The 19,697-nt window shown below is 35.6% G+C and overlaps 1 protein-coding gene across 1 annotated transcript in view; it reads right to left on the bottom strand.

Moving 5' to 3' along the window:
• The window catches only part of SEMA3A (semaphorin 3A), a 174,304-nt gene that overhangs the window by 107,007 nt on the left and 47,600 nt on the right, over nt 1–19,697 (bottom strand). Inside the window, exons 2-3 of the mRNA XM_065743708.1 lie at nt 16,722–16,879; nt 13,785–13,847 (exon numbers count right to left, since the gene is read on the bottom strand). Coding sequence (XP_065599780.1) covers nt 13,785–13,847; nt 16,722–16,879 — 221 coding nt within the window. The remainder of the gene's footprint in view (nt 1–13,784; nt 13,848–16,721; nt 16,880–19,697) is intronic.

The following is a 19,697-nucleotide window of genomic DNA, read 5'->3' on the forward strand; positions in this document are numbered from 1 at the left end:
CTTTGAATGTTCTTTAAGTAAAACAGTTTTAGAAAGAAAATTAGACTTTCAAAAATGAAATCGAGTGGAGTGGGTGCTGAAAATACTTTTAGCTTAATAATATAAATGAAAATGAAAGACAGGTTTGCAGATTTCTGTTTTCCTGTAGAGAGGAAAATATAACTTGGATTTTTAATGAAAATACATTTTCAAAAAGAGGAGCATTGGAATCGCCATAGTGAATCATTATAAATTTTTCCACCTAATAGTCCTATTCCTTATAATGGGCAATTTTATATTAGGAAATCTTTCTTTCTGTATTAAGCTAAATACAGGTTTATATCCTAGAGACTGAGTGCATTTATACATATATGCAGCAAAAAACATAAGTGATTTCATATGGTGCAGAATGATCGAGGTAGACATTCAAAGAGAAAATTAGGTATATCATGTGGGAGTTACTGTAGTCTTGAAAACCCCCATCCATTTGTCTTGCCTAGCCCTGGAGAGGATTAATCTTCATTTCTATTTCAATAAGCAGTATAAAGTTTCCCTAAGAGCTCTAGGCTCTGCCTTTGGCCTTATTCTGAAGCATCTCTATCTTTAAATCTAAGCACCTAAGCCCCAGCATCATGTCTGGAACCTCTTAGCATAACCCATGAGGTCTCTCCCTTCCTGCCCTCACAGAGGAAACCTCTTTAGATAGCTGCCTTTTTAAAATTTTCACCATGAAAATACTGGATCTGCTTTTGTAAACTAACCACACCATGACAGCATGATTGCCAATATTCTCTAAAGCACAGCAAAAGAAAGGGCATGTAATTTGTCCTGACTACACTACATGCAACATTGATAGTTTATTAAAATTAAAATTAGCTAAAATAATTACCATCATGTTAGGATACTGCAGCCAAACAAATTTTACTACAAATCCTGCTACAGTAAAATCCTATTTGTAGAACAAGCTGAGAAACTGTCGAGTGTTACAAATTCAGAGTGCGAATTAAAGAGGTTCGGTGTGTCTGGAGAGAGAACTTAAGTCTAAATTCCAATATCAAATATTCTATATATTACATAAAGACAGAGGGCCTGTCTTTAAGAGAAGATAATGTGTTAATCCAGCTTTTCAGCAAGACACTCACCATATGAAGATCAATATGTCTGACACTAACTAAACATACACATTTAATTTTTAAGAGATTTCCAATATTTATACATCAAACTGATAGAAGGGATTATGAAGAGAGAGATTAGCCTGAAAAAATAAATTACAAAGAAAATGTCTGCAACCAAAGCGTAGAAGTCAAAAATAGAAAGACTGAAAAACAAACACCACAGATATGTAACACTGATTAGGCTGTGTTTTGCAGACGTTTCCCGGACACTTATAAAAATAAAGTCCATCCATCTGTCAAAACATCTGCTCTACATATGAAAATTAAAACTGAATTTAAGTGGGTTTTATGAGTTTCCAATAATTATCTCTTCCTCAGAAGCCTGGAACTTACGTCCTTCTGTCTGGATTACTGACATAGCAAAGAGTTCTCAATGAAATCTTTTTAAGTGGAAGTTTAAGGGGTAAGTCCCTGTGACCAGCTACACTTTTTTCCTCATTTTTAAGATTTTCCTTTTTCATTTTCAAGAAAAATGTCATTGATGTTTATACTGCTTCACAGATATTGCCACAAAAATGAATGGCAAGATTATGTGGACACTATGTAGAAGACCAAATAATTAATTATCTTCAACATTATTCTGCTGATTTAATCCAGATAAGGATCAGACCCCGTCGTACATTCTTCCTTTATTTCAACTTCCCACATAGCCAAGTGATTAAAATATCAGAAGGTTTTGTCTAAATTGGATAGACAAGGGGATTTAAAGCTATCATCTAACAGCTGGACAAACAAAACAAATACGTGTTTTGTCTTTCAAATCAAAGTGGATGGACAGTTTCCATATTAAGTCCCATGCATGAGTTTAATTAATATGTTTACTTTTTTTTTCTTTGTCTGTCTAATTAGTTGAATTCTCAAGTGGCGAGGTCAGGGATATCCATGGAAGATAAGTAATCCCTCATATTACTGCTGTCATTCAAATTTATCACACTGTTGAAAGATGTTCCCAAATTATCAGGGAGCTTTTCCACTTCTCTCTTTTCCTAGTGGGCTACCACCAGCTGCAGTTTGTATTGGCAAAACAATTTTTTCAGTAAGCAACAGCACTGTTTCAGGGAAAATATTTCTGGAGTGATAGTGCAATAAATATATATTTGATAACTTGTACACAAGTATCAGGATCAGCTAGATTCTCCAAACACTTCAGCACATTAGCATGCACAAGGACGATCTCTTTGGAGTGAACTATACAATGAATATGCTTTCATAGCTATTGCTGCTTGTATGCAAGTTTTATTAAATGCAGCAAGATTATTTAAGAATTCTTTCTTTCCTCTTAGAATTGCAGTAGCACTTAAAAACATTGATCAAAGAGCAGTCTGCTTAAACAGGCCTGAAGTAGGCAGGAACACAACAAATGACTCCAGTCCTGTTAAAATGAGATTATCTTTTCTTAAATTTTATTTCACTGGAGTAACCTAATTGGTAACACTGCTGCAAAACCATTATTCTAAGTGCTGCATTGGCAGCAATGGGAGCGTTTCCCAGTAATATAAAATTTTCACAGAGTCTGACAGGCAGGTAAATTATGCCTGGCACCTGTACTCCAGGAGATAACCTTCCAACTGAACCTGACTAAGCAGGTGTATGATTTTAGAGCGGGGGAGGCCAGCATTGCACACAGCTGGCATGAAAACATTTGCAGGCAGTGACTTACTACTGCGTACCTCTTGGAGCTTGGATCAATAACTTAATTTCTATTCCTGTTTTCTCATTACTGCATCTTGCAGTCAGCAGGTTCAATGTTTTACAGTCCTGCCCTCTGAAAGTCTGTTCACAGTGCTGAGTGAAGTTAGTTGAGCAGCTAGATTACTGGGGTCTGTGTTACAGAAGGGAATTTCTATTAACTTAGTTCTCAGGGATTATGTCTCCATTGGTCACTGTTCATCAAATAAATAGATAAATAATAATTTTAAAAAGTCAAGATTATCCAATAGAAACAAAATATCTAGTCGTTTCTATAAACCTATGTTATTTTTTGAACTGTATTCTAACCCTACTTCAAAGCATTCACTAACTTACAGCTTTGAAAAAGCTGGCAGATCCAGTGGTCCCTGTGATCTGGAGAACTCAAAACCTCCCAGGAAGTCAGAAATGACACTACTCTTAGACTAGGTCACCACAGCCAACATTTCAGATAAGTACTTAATTAATTCCATAACTAGATTTTCCTCTGCTCTTAAGATGTGCCCTGAGAAAATTCTGACAGTGTGTGCTGATGAGGATTGATAAGACATTCTTGGTTGCTTAGTGCAGATTACTGTACTTCCACAGTTATCTTCCCAATTAAGTTATGCCTGTTATCTGTCTGATTTTTTCTTATGATAAGAGTTTATGAGAATATTTAAAATGTATAATTTACTCAAGTTGCAGGATGTCTGCTTGAATTTAAACCATTGAAACATCAAGACAAGAAACTAGAAGCCAACTAACAAAGCATGTGATTAAAAGAAAAACCCACTGAAAAACAATCAGATATATCCTGATTCCTTCAAGCCATAAAACTGCATGCCATATTAGCAAATAGTTTTATCATCAAAACACTTGCACAGCAGATGGAAAGCTCCTTTGCTTCCTGCTTTGTGTTAGTAAGGGTAAGAGAAAAAATGCCTCTCTGCCTGCCTGTCTTCCTGTAAATCTGTTGGTCACTACTGGCACTTGTACTCAAAGAACAAAACATATCAGTGAAATCAGTGAATCTTTGTTGTTAGCAACAATCGTCCAGCCTAGCCTGAGGTCTTAAGAAGTAAAGTTTATTCAGATCTGTTCTGAATTCCGTATGTCTAAATTTGGGGATGTATTTCGCCCATAAATCATCATTCAGTAGATGCAGATAATAATTGTTCTGGACTTGCAGACAGCTAAAGGGAGGCCAAGAAAAGGCTGCCATACAAAAATACAAATTTTAAGGACCAGTTCATATTATCGTGCAATTGGTTAATGTGTAGTTAACAAGATAAACCAAAGTCTTTTGAGAACACAGTGCAGCAAATCAGTTTTCAGGATTTTGCAGTGACAACTGCAAAATTGGTTGTTGTACACTGAACCTTTCAAGGGGCTTTATTAAGCAGCTTCACTTACTTTGAATTGTTATATTTTTCAGTAGTATTAATCTCCTATGGAACAGAATTAATTTACTTAAGGAGAAAGAAAACGTTTTGGGAATAACTCAAAAAACATTTGAGGTCAACTGGCAGACGATTCTTTTCTGACTACAACTTCAAAACAAAACTGTTTTTTCTTTCTAGACTAAAGCTGTTCCACATTTGGGGCATGGCTTTATTAGCAAAGCAATGAACTGTTTGGTTTCAACTCAAGTAGTCTCATCAAGCCCAACAACAATTTAGTTGCGACCACAGTCTAGATCTAAAGAGTCTCTCTCATTTATCTTTTCTATCTGGGTGGAGTGATCACCTGTCTCCTGGAGAAATCAGATTACACTCCACCTTTCCGAACGGGATCAACACCTGCTAATTGGGTGGAGCGTTTCAGACAAACAGGTTGCCAAGACTATTACATGCACAGAAGTCACTTAGATTCCGTATCAGTCAGCTCGCCTTTACTCAGCATTGGGCATATCTTGTATTGATATCCACTCCCAGGCACCTGAGATAAATATTCTCAGAACTTCTGTGTTGAAAGTAAGCATAAATGTGTGAAGTGCTGAAAGGAAGCAAAACACTGTGGCACCCTTGTGACTGTTGCTTAGCAATATGTGGGTCTGTAAATATACTCTGTAAGACATACTCCTTACTTACACATTCCTTCCTGTGGGAATCCTTACATTTGGATTACATGTGGAAATTAAGCTATTCTGAATTCCCAGACAGTAAAAACTTGGTGCCAAATGGATTTTTATTTTTTTCTGCAGGCTGAGGAGCAATTCACAAAACATGTAGAGTAACCTCAACTTTCAGAAGATGTTAATCAGCAAGGAATTTTACAAGGGAAAATCAATGGAATCAATAGAATCATAAAATCATAGAATCATGAATTGTTCATACACTTGAAGAGAGTGTTATGAACATCCTGTTCATACACTCTTTTCAAGTGCTGGTAGGCCACAATAAGGTCTCCCCAGAGCCTTCTCTTCTCCAGGGTAAACAAGCCCAGTTCCCTCAACCTCTCCTCGTAGGACAGGTGCTCCAGACCTCAGTTCATTTTAGTTGCCCTCCTCTGGACCCATTCCAAGATCTCTGTGCCTTTCTTGTGCTGGGGACCCCAGTCCTGGATGCAGTACTCCATATGGGGACTCACGAGAGCTGAGTAGAGTGCGACAATCACCTCCCTCTCCCTGCTGGCCACCACTTTGTTAATGCAGGTCAGGATATAGTTGGCAATTTGGGCTGCAAGCACACACTGATGCCTCATGTCCAACACAACTCTGCTTCCACTTCCTGTATATCTCTCTCTTTTCACTCAGTTTAAGCTGCAGGTCCTTGCTCAGCCACACCGGTTGCCCACCTCCTCTGCTCAATTTTTTCTGCTGGCGGATGGAGAGCTCTTGTGCTTGCAGTAGGGTGTCCTGAGAGCTGCCAGCTCTATTCTGTTCCTATGCCCTTAAGGACAGTTTTCCAGGAGATCCCATCCAGCAGTTCCTTAAGAAGCCAGAATTTTTCTCTCCAGAAGTTCAGGGTCCTGACTCTATTATTTTGCCAGTACTGCACTCCTCCAGACCAGAAACTCCACCAGGGCTTGACTGCAACAGCTTAACCACTCTAATGCTCTCCTCTGCATTGGAGAGCACAAGGTCCAGTAAGGCTTCAGCTCATGTCAGTCTGTCTAGTACTTGGACCAGTAAGTTGTCCTCAACAGACTCCAGGAATCTCCTAGATTGTTTGCCACCCGCCATGCCAGATGATCTGTTTCAACACAGACCAGTTTGAATAGTCAGAAGGAAAAAAACAAAAATAAAAATGAAGGAGGGGGCACTTCTTTCTTTATTTAGTGTTCTTAGTTTTCTTCCACCATCTTCAGAGTACAAAATTCTCTCTACAATGAAAAGGCTTATTTAAAGAATATCTGTTGACATGAAGATGTGGAAACTGAATAAAATATTGGCTTTGACATATGAAATAATTATGTATCAATTCCAAGGTTATTTTAAGAACTTTAACTAGTATTTAGCTCTTTTAGTTATTCCAGAAGAAGGCATATAATATTAGACTTGTATCAAAAAAGGATGAATTTATTTAAATGGTGGATGCATGTAATAGAACCAATGTAAGAAAAAAAAATTGAAGACTAATTTAGTAGAGAAATAGTGCACACTGAGTGAAAGACTGTGAAATGTGATCTTTGAGTTATCCTTCAATTTTAAATTACACTTCATTTCATTAAATCAACAGCAACCTAATCATTTATCTGTTTGCTAAAAAAGAAAGAACCTGGGACAAATTCAAGAAAAATAAAAGAAAGAGGGAGAGAGTTGTGAATGGCACCAAGAGAATTGCTTTTCTCTGACTATATGAGCTTTACTCTGAAGCTCTCTGAAAGCAAACTAGTATTAAACACACCTATGACTTTTAATATTTATCAAGTTAATGTTTTTCTCTGGAAAGAAATGTACAAAAGTAAAATTTACTTTGTCAATCTTGGGATGCAACAAATCACAGTAAGGAATTACCCAAAATCATTTTTAAATAGCAGTACTTTTGTCAAGGTACTTTTTTTACTTGTACTTTTTTTCCAAACTAGAATTCATGAGGAATAAATACTGCTTGGAAACTAAAACGTATAATTTGGGAACAGATCTTCCTTCGTTTCTGCCTTCTCTGTTCTCTGAATTCATACTTCAAAGACAAAAAAAGCCATTTTCTTCAGGACTGCATGAAATCTAATGAATATAAAGTTTCCTTCCTTCCTTCCTTCTAAAGTCACACCTATAAACAAAAAATTAATCCAGAAATTGGAAAATAGTTTTCTCTTTGATGTGTATCAGTTTGTTCTCTACGGTCAAAGACGTAAATGACTTCTTATGATCCATAAATAGGTGAACTATGAACAACTTAAGCCTTCCAACTATACAAGTCCATAAGTTATTACTTTACAGTAACTGAGTTGCCTTGGTCAGTTCATATAAAGAAGTATATGCAAATCCCTAAATGAACACAAGCTGTAGGCTCAACTCCTGAAAATATTCTGAGCCATAAATGAGACATTATGCCAGAAAGTGTCGAAGAACTGGAGCTGGTGCAGACATAATTTCCTTGGGGATAAAATTATGATAGAAAGCTCCACATGACTTTGAAAGGCACTGGTGTATGATACTTTCTTTTTAGCATGCTCAGCTCACTTCGTCTATGTGAAGGAACTGTAGGTTTGTTTTATTTTTTCTCCATCTTTCTACGTTGAATGCATTCTGTGCAAAACAGTTCTACACAGCAGCAATATTAAAGCAGCACACAACCTACAAGATGTCTCACACCCTCTTCTCCCAGATGATAAGCAATGCCTTGGTAGAAAATCATGAACATATTAAAGATTATGGATAAGATTTGTGAGTGAGGAGACTGCAAAATAATAATTTCTTCCAGGTTTACTACTTGAGACAGGCAGTAGAATGGACAAGTACAGTTGCACTGTTTGGCTACCAGCAGTTTAGAAGTCACACTTCTTGTGGAAGTTAATGAGAAGAGTAAATCCAGTCCTTCTCACTGGTGGTCCATCACTTAGGATTTGTTACTCACCTTATCTCTTTCTACTCTCAGAAAACATGGACCTTTTCCCCAGTCTGTATGGGTATCCTGAGTCTATGAAAAGATTTCAGTGTTTTGCTTGAGGCAGAATCAGAGATAAAATGGTCATGGTGACAAAGTTTGGTGATAGAAAAACTGGAAATCTGACTGTGGATGCTCTCCAAATCAACAAGACTGAAAAAAGAGATGAACTTCTCTTTGGCACACCCAAAGAGCCAGCAGTAATTTGACCTGATAAACTATTATTATCAGATGAATTTAGAAGTAGGCTTTCTAGATCTACACAGCACTGTATATTTAATCTTCAGATTCCCTCTTTAGATCTCTGTTTACAATAACATATGATTTTTTTTTTGCTTTCTGCCTCTGTTGTTTTTTTTTCCCCTAAGGCATTTACAGTAATAAAATGAGCTAAGGGGAATAGTGCTTATTTGTTGCCAACTTAATTATTTCAAAGTATCACAAGATATGAGGAACAGTTGCTAAGTTGCTATACGTTGTTTTTTTTTCTTTCCTTTTTTAATTGAACTGTTGCACATTGATGGCCTTAGAACTGTTTTTTTTTTCTATGATTTAGGGTGGAACTGAAAAACGTAGGTGATGCATGAATATTTTGACTTGAGCATTATCTTTATGAATGTACTGGCAAAATAAACTATAGTCATGTGATTCTACACACACGAATCATAAACTCAGTGATTATACCACACTTAAATGCAAAGAGGCATACACAGAATGCAGCTATATTTCATGTCCTGTAAAAAGTCTACTGCATCTTCTTAACTAGGAAAATGTTTCTAACCTGAAATTCTTCTAAAAAGATCTACGAAGAAAAAAAAAAAGACAATCACAGTTGAATTCATGTAAAAGCTAACTAGCTACAGTCTAATGATAATTAAACAGCCCAAGTGTATGTCAGTCTCATACAAATTGTAGTATAATCAGTGCTAATACACCCAACTTTGCTGACACAGCTTAGCTGTTGTACTCAATGACATAAAAGTGTAACTATCTGTACAAGTCTAGTTAATGTGAAGGAATGCATGAAGAAGCTTACTGGTAGAAAGTGAAAAAGTTTGGTACTTCTTGTATCTCACTGTATACCAACATTTATTTCTCATTAGAAAAATCCAGAGAGAAGATGATGTCATACTTGTATGCAAAGTATCTGTCATGTAGTTTGTCCTATGTGGCATTCTTAAAGAACTCATTGAAATTTAAAGACCTATGTATGTCAAGGCCAAAAGGAATCATTTCAACAACTTATTTAGGCTGGGATATTTAAGAACAGTTAAATAAATTAGATAGTCAAATCACACTTGAAAATAACAAACTAAGGTGCATTTCACAGACACATCTTTAAAGTTGTAGAAATCTATTATAACCTTTAATAGGGATTCATCTAACTATTTACATACCTTGTGAACTACTATTTTGGTTACTCAGTCAAAACCTGATGCAGGAATGTATCAACAGCAGATTAAATTTTTAAATTTATATTAAATTACCAGTTTAAGGATTAGATGAGCCCTCCAGACAACAAATTATCCTACTTCTACGTGCAAAACTACCTAGATTTTCTGCTAACTTCTGTAAATCACTTGGTTAGCTTATGATATCCCAGGAATGTCAGAGTGGAATTGTAACTGCTTGTTTGTTTGTTTGTTTGTTTGTTTATTTCCTTCCCAGTTACCCATTTATTAACCCATATGAAATACTGAGGTTGCCATATGTTCCTGACAGGCCCCAGATGCCTGTGAGATCTTCACAAAAAAAATATTGAAGCTCACTAGTAAGGAACACGACTGTGAGTATGTCCACACTCAAAGGTTCAGTATAAATGCTGAGAAGCATTCTGTATAGACCTTGTCTTCCTTGATCATTATCAAGGACTAGTCAGGAATCATTGGAAATAGTCACAGGACTATCAGAGAAGTTCTGCTTTATTGCATAGCTGGGGTAAGTCTTTCAGCCTTCCTTCTCTCTAGCTTATTCACAGGGAAAGAGATTCAAAACATATTTTAAAGAGATTTATCTATACTGTGAGCAAAACGTAACTAATTAACATACACTAAGCACTTCAATAAATAGCACCTAACAAATAAGAATGAGAAAGACTTCTTGAGGAACAAGCAGACACCAGGAGCATGACAGCAGCCCAAGTAGGCCACCCTCCTTGAATCCCAAGCCAGCTGCCTATACTACAAGCCTGCTGCACCCAGATTGACATGACCAACAATGTCAGTGCAAGGAATCCCTCTGAAGGAGTAAAAATGATGGTAAATTACCTCTTATAATTATGAGAGGAAATCTCTGAGGTCAGAGCTGAGGTTAGAAGCAGGGCAGAGACAAGGTTGTACTTGCACTGCAGCTGCTGCAGTGCACCTGGCCTATTAGTGAGGACTTGCATTTTCAGCACTCATTTCCCCTGGAGATCAATAATTTTAAGTTTTTTAAAAGCATCTCAGTGTAGAAGTACAGACTGTCATTTGGAAAGTTTTGAACCATCACATGTGAGAAGTATCTAATATCTTAGCAGTGGTACCTTGCTGAAAGCAATATTAAATCAAGCATGTTTCATAGGGCACTTCATTTGTCCTCTATTTCTCTTGCTGTTACTAATGAGAGACTGTTGAGTTATTTTTATGTCTTTTATATTTCACACTCCCAAGGTACTGACAATGGCTCTAAGGAATAAATGAAGAAGGACTAATAAGTTCCTTAAATGGTCTTTATATCTAATTACAGCTAAAGAAGTAATGCTAAATACTTTGTTAGTACTGTATTGTATTATAGCAATAAGAGGAAGCTGTAAATATTCCAAGACGATGACCTGAGCACAAGAAAATATACGTAGGTAACTCCATTAGTAATGCTTCTTACCTATTTCCATGGAAACTACAACAGATACAAAGAGCACAATAACACTACTCGATAAAACAAATTCTTAGCTACAAAAGAGTATTTTTCAATATAGCTACCACCATTAGCTATGCATTTTCACTACCAATGAACAAGAGCCTGCATGCCATGTTTTGTAAAAATCTGCACCATCAGAGATTACCTACTGTTTTAAAGTTGCTAGGAAAATGCCATTATGTCAGATGGCCCTTCTGCTGTCACCTGTCCATACAGCAACAAAATGTAATGAAATACTGCTGGGAAGGTTCAACATCTGCTGCTACACCACCAATGTCAGACTGCAGTTGTGGGAGAACATAATAAAATAGGAGGCATTGTTTTTGGAGCAGCCCTAATACATTACATCTTTGCATAAAAAATTGACCCACACTAAGTATGACAAGCTTTTTTTTTTTTATTATTTCTCTTCTCCATTTCTGAAGAAGTCTGACAATAAATGAATAAATAAATATAGTGAAAAAAAAGCCACAACATCCCTAATAACCCAAGCATTTAAAAAATATTTTCCAAAATGAATTATCCAGTTCTTGCAATATTTTTCTATATTACTATTATGCCACATTTTTACCTCATGCTCTGTGTTCACATTTTTCATTATTCTTTTCTACCAACCCATGAGTGTGCTGCTCCTAATGCATAGGTTTTTAGCAGGCAGATAATGTGCCAGGTCATACACAGCATTGTAGCAATGTACTGGCTTCCCCTTTTACTCAAGATCAGCGGATGCAGCTGCCTTAATACCATAGGAAGGAAAAGATTAAAGATTAATAAATTAGTTACAGTATAAATAGTGCTCTCAAGCTTACAGGAGTAGGAGAATGGGGACCTGAACTTCCCTTCTCACTCCATTTGTAATATCTTTCTGTTATAAAAGATACTTTATTATAAATGGAGATGGATTAGAATCAGCCTAATGCAATGTATTGAACTTATTGTACTGCTCTGAATTTTGAAAAATAAGTACCAACAATTCAAGTAATACACTTTCATTCTCTGTGCTGAATTTTTAATTACTTTTCTAGATTACACCAAAAGCTATAAAAAAATCTCCTTAATGTAATATTGTAATACTTAGTATATGATCAAGCTGCAAGGTTAGTTAATTTGTTCAGAATTTTAACCTTATTTTTAAATATTTAACATTAACTTTATTTTCTTAACCCTGAAATTTATATAGTCTAGTCCTCATTTTTTAATATGCTCTGAAAATTATTTAGCATTATGTAGGATTAATTTAAACATCTTATTTCTATCTAATGAGATAGCTTGAGTATCTGACACTGCGGCTGCCCTTTCACATATATAGTTTATCGCACAGGTCTTAGTTTTTACCTAGTTTCTCTACTGTTCCCAAATGGCTTTTCATGAAGACAATTGACTCCTTGAGAGCAGCCCTGCGGAGAAGGACCTGGGGGTCCTGGTGGATGAGAAGTTGGACATGAGGCATCAGTGTGTGCTTGCAGCCCGGATTGCCAACTATATCCTAGGCTGCATTGACAAAGAGGTGGCCAGCAGGGAGAGGGAGGTGATTATTTCCCCCTACTCAGCTCTTGTGCAGCCCCATATGGAGTACTGCATCCAGGACTGGGGTCCCCAGCACAAGAAAGGCACAGAGTTCTTGGAACGGGTCCAGAGTAGGGCCACTAAAATGAACTGAGGTCTGGAGCACCTGTCCTATGAGGAAAGGTTGAGGGAACTGGGCTTGTTTACCCTGGAGAAGAGAAGGCTCTGAGGAGACCTTACTATGGCCTGCCAGTACTTGAAGAGAGCGTCTGAACAGGAGGGGGAACAATTGTTTACATGTGTTGATAGTGATAGGACAAGGGGGAATGTTTTTAAACTAAGACGGGAGATTTAGCTTGGCTGTTAGGAGGAAGCTTTTTACTCAGAGGGTGGTGACATGCTAGAACAGGTTACCCAGAGAGGTTGTGGATGTCCCATCCCTAAAGACATTCAAGGCAAGGCTGGATATAGCTTTGGACAGCCTGGCCTAGAGGTTGACGATCCTGCTCATGGCAGGGAGGTTGAAGCAAGATCATCTTTGAGGTCCTTTTCAACCCAGGCCATTCTATGATTCTATATAATTACAATAATTGTTCTGTCTTAGGTAAAGAATGATGAAACTATTTTTATTATGACCTAGGAAATTATTCAGATGGAGCTCTCTAGAGGCATATGGTTGGTATTATGAATATTTTACAGAATCATCTCAGAAAATGAGGCCAGAAGCGTATACACACAAGGCCAACTTCTACTCTCAGTTGTACTTTGGCAATCACAACGATTTGTCATTTGAGTATGATATGCAAGTATTTATTTGGATAATTTTCTTCCATTTTCCTTTTTTCAGCCCTGTCTTCCCATTTCTCACACTTCTGTTATAAAGGCAACAGTTATCGGTGTAGAATGAATATTATTTAGGGGATACCGTTTATATCTACCTTACCTCACGAGTATGGGGAATAAGACATAAAGAGGACAGAGGGAAAATGTACAGAATGTTGTATCTTGTGTAACTGTCCGTATATTGAGGTACCAAAGATGATGCAGAATATTAAAACCATTTTCACTGTGATCTTGCTAAGAACTCAACGCAAAGAAGATGCTAGGGAAAATTGCTGACTTCAGTGAGATGCCAGAAAGAGAAATATCTGCTTAGGAATCACTGTGAGTCTGAGATCTGCAGGAGTGCAAATATAAAGCAGAATGGCAATACTCAGAGATCGGAAGAACATTATGCAGGGGTTAATATTTCTCATTCTGCTGTCTCTTTTCCATTCTATTTCTTGTGAATATTTTTTTTTCCTTAAAAGACTTAATTACATTTCTATGAGTTCTATTTAAAAACTTAGCCCCTGGTCACAAAGGTAAAATTTCATTGTACAGAATTAAGAAGTTTGAGGTAGCTCAGATGTATGGCCTTATACTTTCAGAATTAACACAATCTAATAAAATATTTAGAGTGTTTTACAAAAGAAAAGAAAATGCTAAAAAGATTTGTACTTACCAGAATATCTTTTCCAGCCCACTTGCACTCATCCCTTCGGGAATGAGATACAGGCCAAACAATCTAAAGACAGAGCAAAAATCACGTTATTTTATGTTTCAGTAATCACAAACTGCAGACCAAGTGTCTTTATCTTTTTTGTCTTTTACTCATTGTTTTCCTTATTTCTTTTCCTCAATGAAATTTGACAAAAAGAATTGATAGGAGCAAAACAGAGATGATAAGAATCACAGTAAAAGTAGTCTTGAAATATAATCTATATTATGAACTTCAGTGGTGAATCTTGAATATGAATGTGGAGTTGTCTTTATTAAGTGAGTATTCTTCCACTTTTAAATCTTACGTCTCTCTGAAATGGAGACTCAGAGCAAAAAATTGCAGATACTTCCTAGCAATAAATCTGATCTATGTGAAACACAATCTCAGTTACAGCGTTGTAAATGAGGTATTTGCCTCTTCAGTGTCACTACTAGTTCAGTATTTTTTTGTTAATAAAATAATAAAATAATAGTTAATAAAATAATAAAAAAAGAAGCTGTGATATTTGAAAATCATACCACTGGAGTAGAAATGTTTATTCTGTCCCTATTGAGCAACTCAAATATGCATAAATTTAAACCTAGGTTTACTGTAGTGTTTGCTTTGCAGAAAATGGATCTCACCTCATACTGAGAAAATCCAGAGACCCTCACAGTCAATTAATTATTCATGGGGTTTCTTTTTTTTGTAGTTTTTTTGTTTTATTTTTGTTTTTTTTCAAAGCTTTTAGGAATTACATATAGAATAAAACATGATCTTCACATAAAATGCCAAGCTAATCATTTGGGAGACTCAGATAATGCAATATAAATGGCCATAAGTCTGAATTACAACCATGGTGTTCAATACTGTTTGTTAAAAGAAAATGCAAGGTAAAGAATTAAAAAAGAAATAAAATAGAAAAAGAATGAATACGGGAGACAGAAGAGAATGAAGGAGATGCTATATGTATCGTTCAAAAATACAGCTTGCAACTGTGTTTCTAAATTTGGAAGTTTCTTAAAATAGAATTAAAAAAAAAAACAGAAATGGAGTGTCTGACGTCTATAAAAAAATGTTGAAAATTTTATAAGCACATTCTATCTCAAAGGATTCCTTCTGTTAAGCTGGGAATAGAAACTTCCTGTTTCTATTCCCAGCTTAAAATATGCAGAGATGTGAAAATTAAAATTTACTAGGTTGAAAAACATTAACCAAATTTCTCAGATCTCCCAGAAGGACCAGTTCAAGTTCAGTTCAAATTTTGGGCAAAGATTCTTATAGTAATTAAATCGATATTTGAATCTATTTAATGAATGGCTAGGTGTTCTTTTTCCCTATCCCCATATTATAGTGGGTTATTTTCTATTTTGGTTTAAAAAAAAGTCATGGGAGGAAGACAGGTAAAAACAACAGGAGAACTGCATGGATGAAGAAGGACATCCTCAAACACAAAATGAAAACTTAGGGTGGAAGCAAGGACAGGTAGCCTGGAAGGAATACCAAGAAATAGTCCAAGCAGACAGGGATCATGTTAGCAAAGCTAAAGTCCAATCGGAATTTAAACTGGACAAGGATTTCAAGGGAAAAAAAAAATGGGATTGGAATTATTTTTAATGTCCTGTCAGATGAAGTTCAATTGCAGTACCAAATTAATTGTTATTTTAAGTTTCCTCAGTGACCCTCCTGTCCTCAATAAGCAGACCCCAAAATCTTTAAGAATTTTGTTTAATACTTAAATATTAAGTCCAAGTTCTTTCTTATTTTTTAAGTCCGTTGCCAATTTTAAGTTTCATATAATCAAACAGCAATTCTTTATCTTAAAGAATACAATACATATACCTATCTACAATAATATGTATAGAATTTCAAATAGTGTTCTAGACATATCTGAATAGCAAAGCAAGTAAAATACAATCTCTGCCATTCTGGAGAGTGGTTTTCTGCAATGGAAACACCTTCTTTCCTTTAATTACTCCAGATGTTTTGCACATTAAACTATGAAATCCCTCTGAGAATTCAAATAAATAGCCAGTTTCCTTTATAGCTGCTCTAAAGAGAATAGAAAAGAAAATACCCAGTTTTCCTTTTATCCTTTCTCCTTAGAGAATACAAATGAATAACCTGTCTTCTCTCTGAACAGAAAACACAAGGTATTTATTGCTATCATCTTAGGAAGCTAATAGTGAAACGGGCAAAAGGTCAGGAACACCAAGAAAAAAATCCCTCAGCAATATACCTCTCATAAAAGAGTACTCCTTGTATTTTAAAATGTGCTATCAAAATACTTAAATATAGCAAATCAAACTTCCATCCAATTGTTTACCTTCTTAGCATTTTGTCTGATTAAGGTAAATTCAAAACTAAAGTGTTTTATTTCGGCTCCAAGAAAGCATATTCCAGAACACAGCTAAGATATTTGACAGATTTTAATTTGTCTCTAAATTTTACTGGAAAACTGTACGTTTCTTCAAGAACGCCAAGCTTATACAAATCTATTTCTCTTTTATTAATACTTAATCTATTTTGGTTTATGAGCAGCAGGAGCAGAGTGCTTTAAAGAGCTTGGCTAAAGGTAAGAAAATCAACACAGATTAATGAACAGCTTTATTTTATCTGCAAAAGCTGAAAAATAAGGCCTTTTTGTAGACTTTCCTAATTTTAACAGCAAAAGTGAAGTGTATCTTGTTTGTGAAGTAGCTGGATTATTCATTTATTATTTAATTTTACATCGTTTGGGAAAATAAAGATGATGTATTCAGTACTTTTAGGCTCATTATAATTTTCTCTTCATATAGTCAGCAAATGTTTGTCTGTTTAGTAGTAGTAGTATTCCTGATACATACTTACTATATTAGTCGTATAGTCCTGTAAAAAAACATGAAACGTATAAAACATATAAAACAATACTAACTGTACCTTTTGATACTCTTTGATGTTAACCAGGTTGAAAGAAAATATGTGGTCCTTTGCACCAACATACAGCCGACTTCGTTCTTCATCCAGTAGGAAAGTATGGTAACTGGAGCTATTAGCTAGTCCATTGAAATTGACTATATTGTTGGATTCCAACATTTCTGCAAGATAAAGATAATGTTTTCTGTTTTAATCTGGTCAAATAGAATACACACTCATGTTTTGACTTGTATGGATTTTATTTTCAGAATTTATTCTTATGGATTGAAAACCTGTGAAAGTATTATGTTCTTGGGACTGTGAGTATTGTTATCTCAAGTATTCACACTCAAACTGCTACTGAGATTCAGCTGTACACAAACAAAGGTCATTAGCAAAACCAATTAAAATTGTGTATGAGGTTTTAGATAGTTAAAGTTCTATCCATGTAACTCAACTTTTAGACAAAGTTCAGCTTTGTTCAATCAGTGAGATTTACAAGCACGAAGCTGTGGATGATCAACTGATGAAAACCACATTCAAACATGAATAATTCTAACATAAAGAACTGTTTCACAAATTTATAAATTGTGAGAAAGGGGATAAGAAAGGCTATTCGATGAGTTAAGAAGACACACACCATCTTTTTTGCACATATTACTATCATATCAGCTATCTGATAATGGGAATTGTGTAATTATCCATCATAGCAATACAACTAGAAATTTAATATTACATATTTTTAAACTCAAGAATAATTTTCTAGCACTCATATTCCTCACATAACTTGTCAAGAACAGGATTTATTTAAGTGCCAGAATCCACAGAATTTATCTTACCTATACACAAACATTAACAAAGACAAATTCATTTTTCTGAAATTTCTGTAAAATATTTTTCCATAAAATAATGCAGAGTGTATTTATATAGTTTTCCATGAAAGCACTCTTTCTTCAGTCCTGTCTACCTACATTCATATTGGGATCCAAGCCAATTTTATCATTTTAGGTCATGTCTGTGCTAGTAAACTGCTGATAAGAAACTTTCCCCATGATGAGAAATCCTACATGGTTCAAGCCCTGGCCTTGTGATACACAGAATTAAATACAGTTTTAGGAGCAGAAGCAGTTCCATCAATACCAAAACAACTCCTCACACAGCACCCATGGGAAGAGATGAGAAAGGGATAAGACACATTTGGATCCAAGAGCTTGGAGCACTCTCCAAGAGAGGACATGGCCAGACCTCCAAGCAGCTAGTGTTCATGACCAAGCTCTGCTAGGACAAAGATGTCTGTCTTTACACTCAAAAGCAGATGTCAAATGTCTAGCTTCTGTCTAGTGGTGCAGCTACCTGCTATGACTTCTTAGTTTTCAACAAGTTCACTTCAATATTCCACCGCTGATTCAATAAATTATTGATTAAATGGTAACACATCTTATGAAGATAAAAATGAAGGTAAAGCTGATGTTAAAGAAGAAGCTTCTGATTAATTTTTTTTCATCATTTTTCCCCCCTTTTACTTTAATCAGGACAACAAAGTTCTTGATTGAGGATTCTTTCACACAATCTCAGCATCTCCAACTCAGAAGACCCAGAGATGTTAAACCTATTATTTACATTTGCATGTACTTGGTGGATTTTGAAGCAGATATTTGATAAAGGCTAATGTGAAGAGAATTACTAGGCAATATATTAGATGAACATAAAGATAACCATAAGAATATTCATTCTTCAGCCTCGATATGCCCCACTATTCTTTGCACTTATTTGAAAAAAATCTCTCCCTAGAAATAATTCACTGATGCTGAAGTAGAGCAACATATCAGATCACATGCTATCATATTCTATTCCTCATTCTATTATGTTTTACCAGCTAAATATAACTACACATTTTTACTCTATAGAACTTGTACTGCTTGAGACAAGTTCTCTTTTATAATTTTTATTTTATTTTATTTTTTGAGGTAACAAGAAATAATCAAATAATCCCAAGCAGTCTTGTCAAAATAATTCTTCTGGATTCCTGCCAATTTTTAAAATTTGACTGTATTGTCCTCCAGTTCACTTATTTGCATTTTGTTAGACTTTACTAATTCTCTTTACATTGTAATGACTGATTCAGATGTTGAATGTCGACTTACTGAATAGCAAGTGATGCAGATGATTGACTGCTTAACTTGTCTTAGAACTCTCCTGGCTAGAAATGCTTTGTTGTCATCTGTATCTGATCATTTTTTTTATAATATAGCTGTCAGAAGCCTTTGTAATTTTTTCATCTCTTAGTTTGAACTCACAGAGGTATGATTCTGCCTTTTGTGGCTCAGGATAAAAAAAATGTCTGCTTAAGTCAATGTTACACAAATGTGAAACTGATATAAATGGGAAGAAGATCACTTAGCTACTTGATTTATAGTAAGTCTGATATGATTTTTCTATTGCGGAGTTTTAAATATTCATATCTACAAATGGTGATTAAAGTTTTTTTTTCTTTTCTAATATTCCAGATTGTAACGCTGAAATATAAAGTTTATTGTGATCAAGAATAAATGACATCACAATTTTTGCTATTCATATTTCTTCACAGTGTAACACAGAAGTACAAAGGTATAAGTGTGTAGGGAAATAGGCTTTTGCTTTTTTTTTTCACTTTCTATGACTCTTTAGAGTATATAACAGTGCTAAAGGTAATACTGGTGGATTTTTTTTGTGAAATTGCAGTGTGAAGGTATACTGGAAGCTGAATCCCCATTACATTCCATAACAGTAGGACATTTCTCCTGGACATCGTAAATTACAGAAACACAGAATTGTAGGGGTCGGAAGGGAACTCAAGAGATCATCTAGTCCAACCTGCCTGCCAGTGCAGGCTCCCTAGACTAGGTTGCACAGGTAGGCATCTAGGTGGGTCTTGAATGTCTTCAGAAAGGAAACTCCACCACCTCTCAGTGCAGCCTGTGCCAATACTCCATCACCTGCACTATGAAGGAGTTCTTATGC

The sequence above is a fragment of the Cyrtonyx montezumae genome, unplaced genomic scaffold (assembly GCF_038088225.1).
Source record: "Cyrtonyx montezumae isolate F1298 unplaced genomic scaffold, pur_monq_1.0 scaffold_3, whole genome shotgun sequence".
Lineage (NCBI taxonomy): Eukaryota > Metazoa > Chordata > Aves > Galliformes > Odontophoridae > Cyrtonyx > Cyrtonyx montezumae.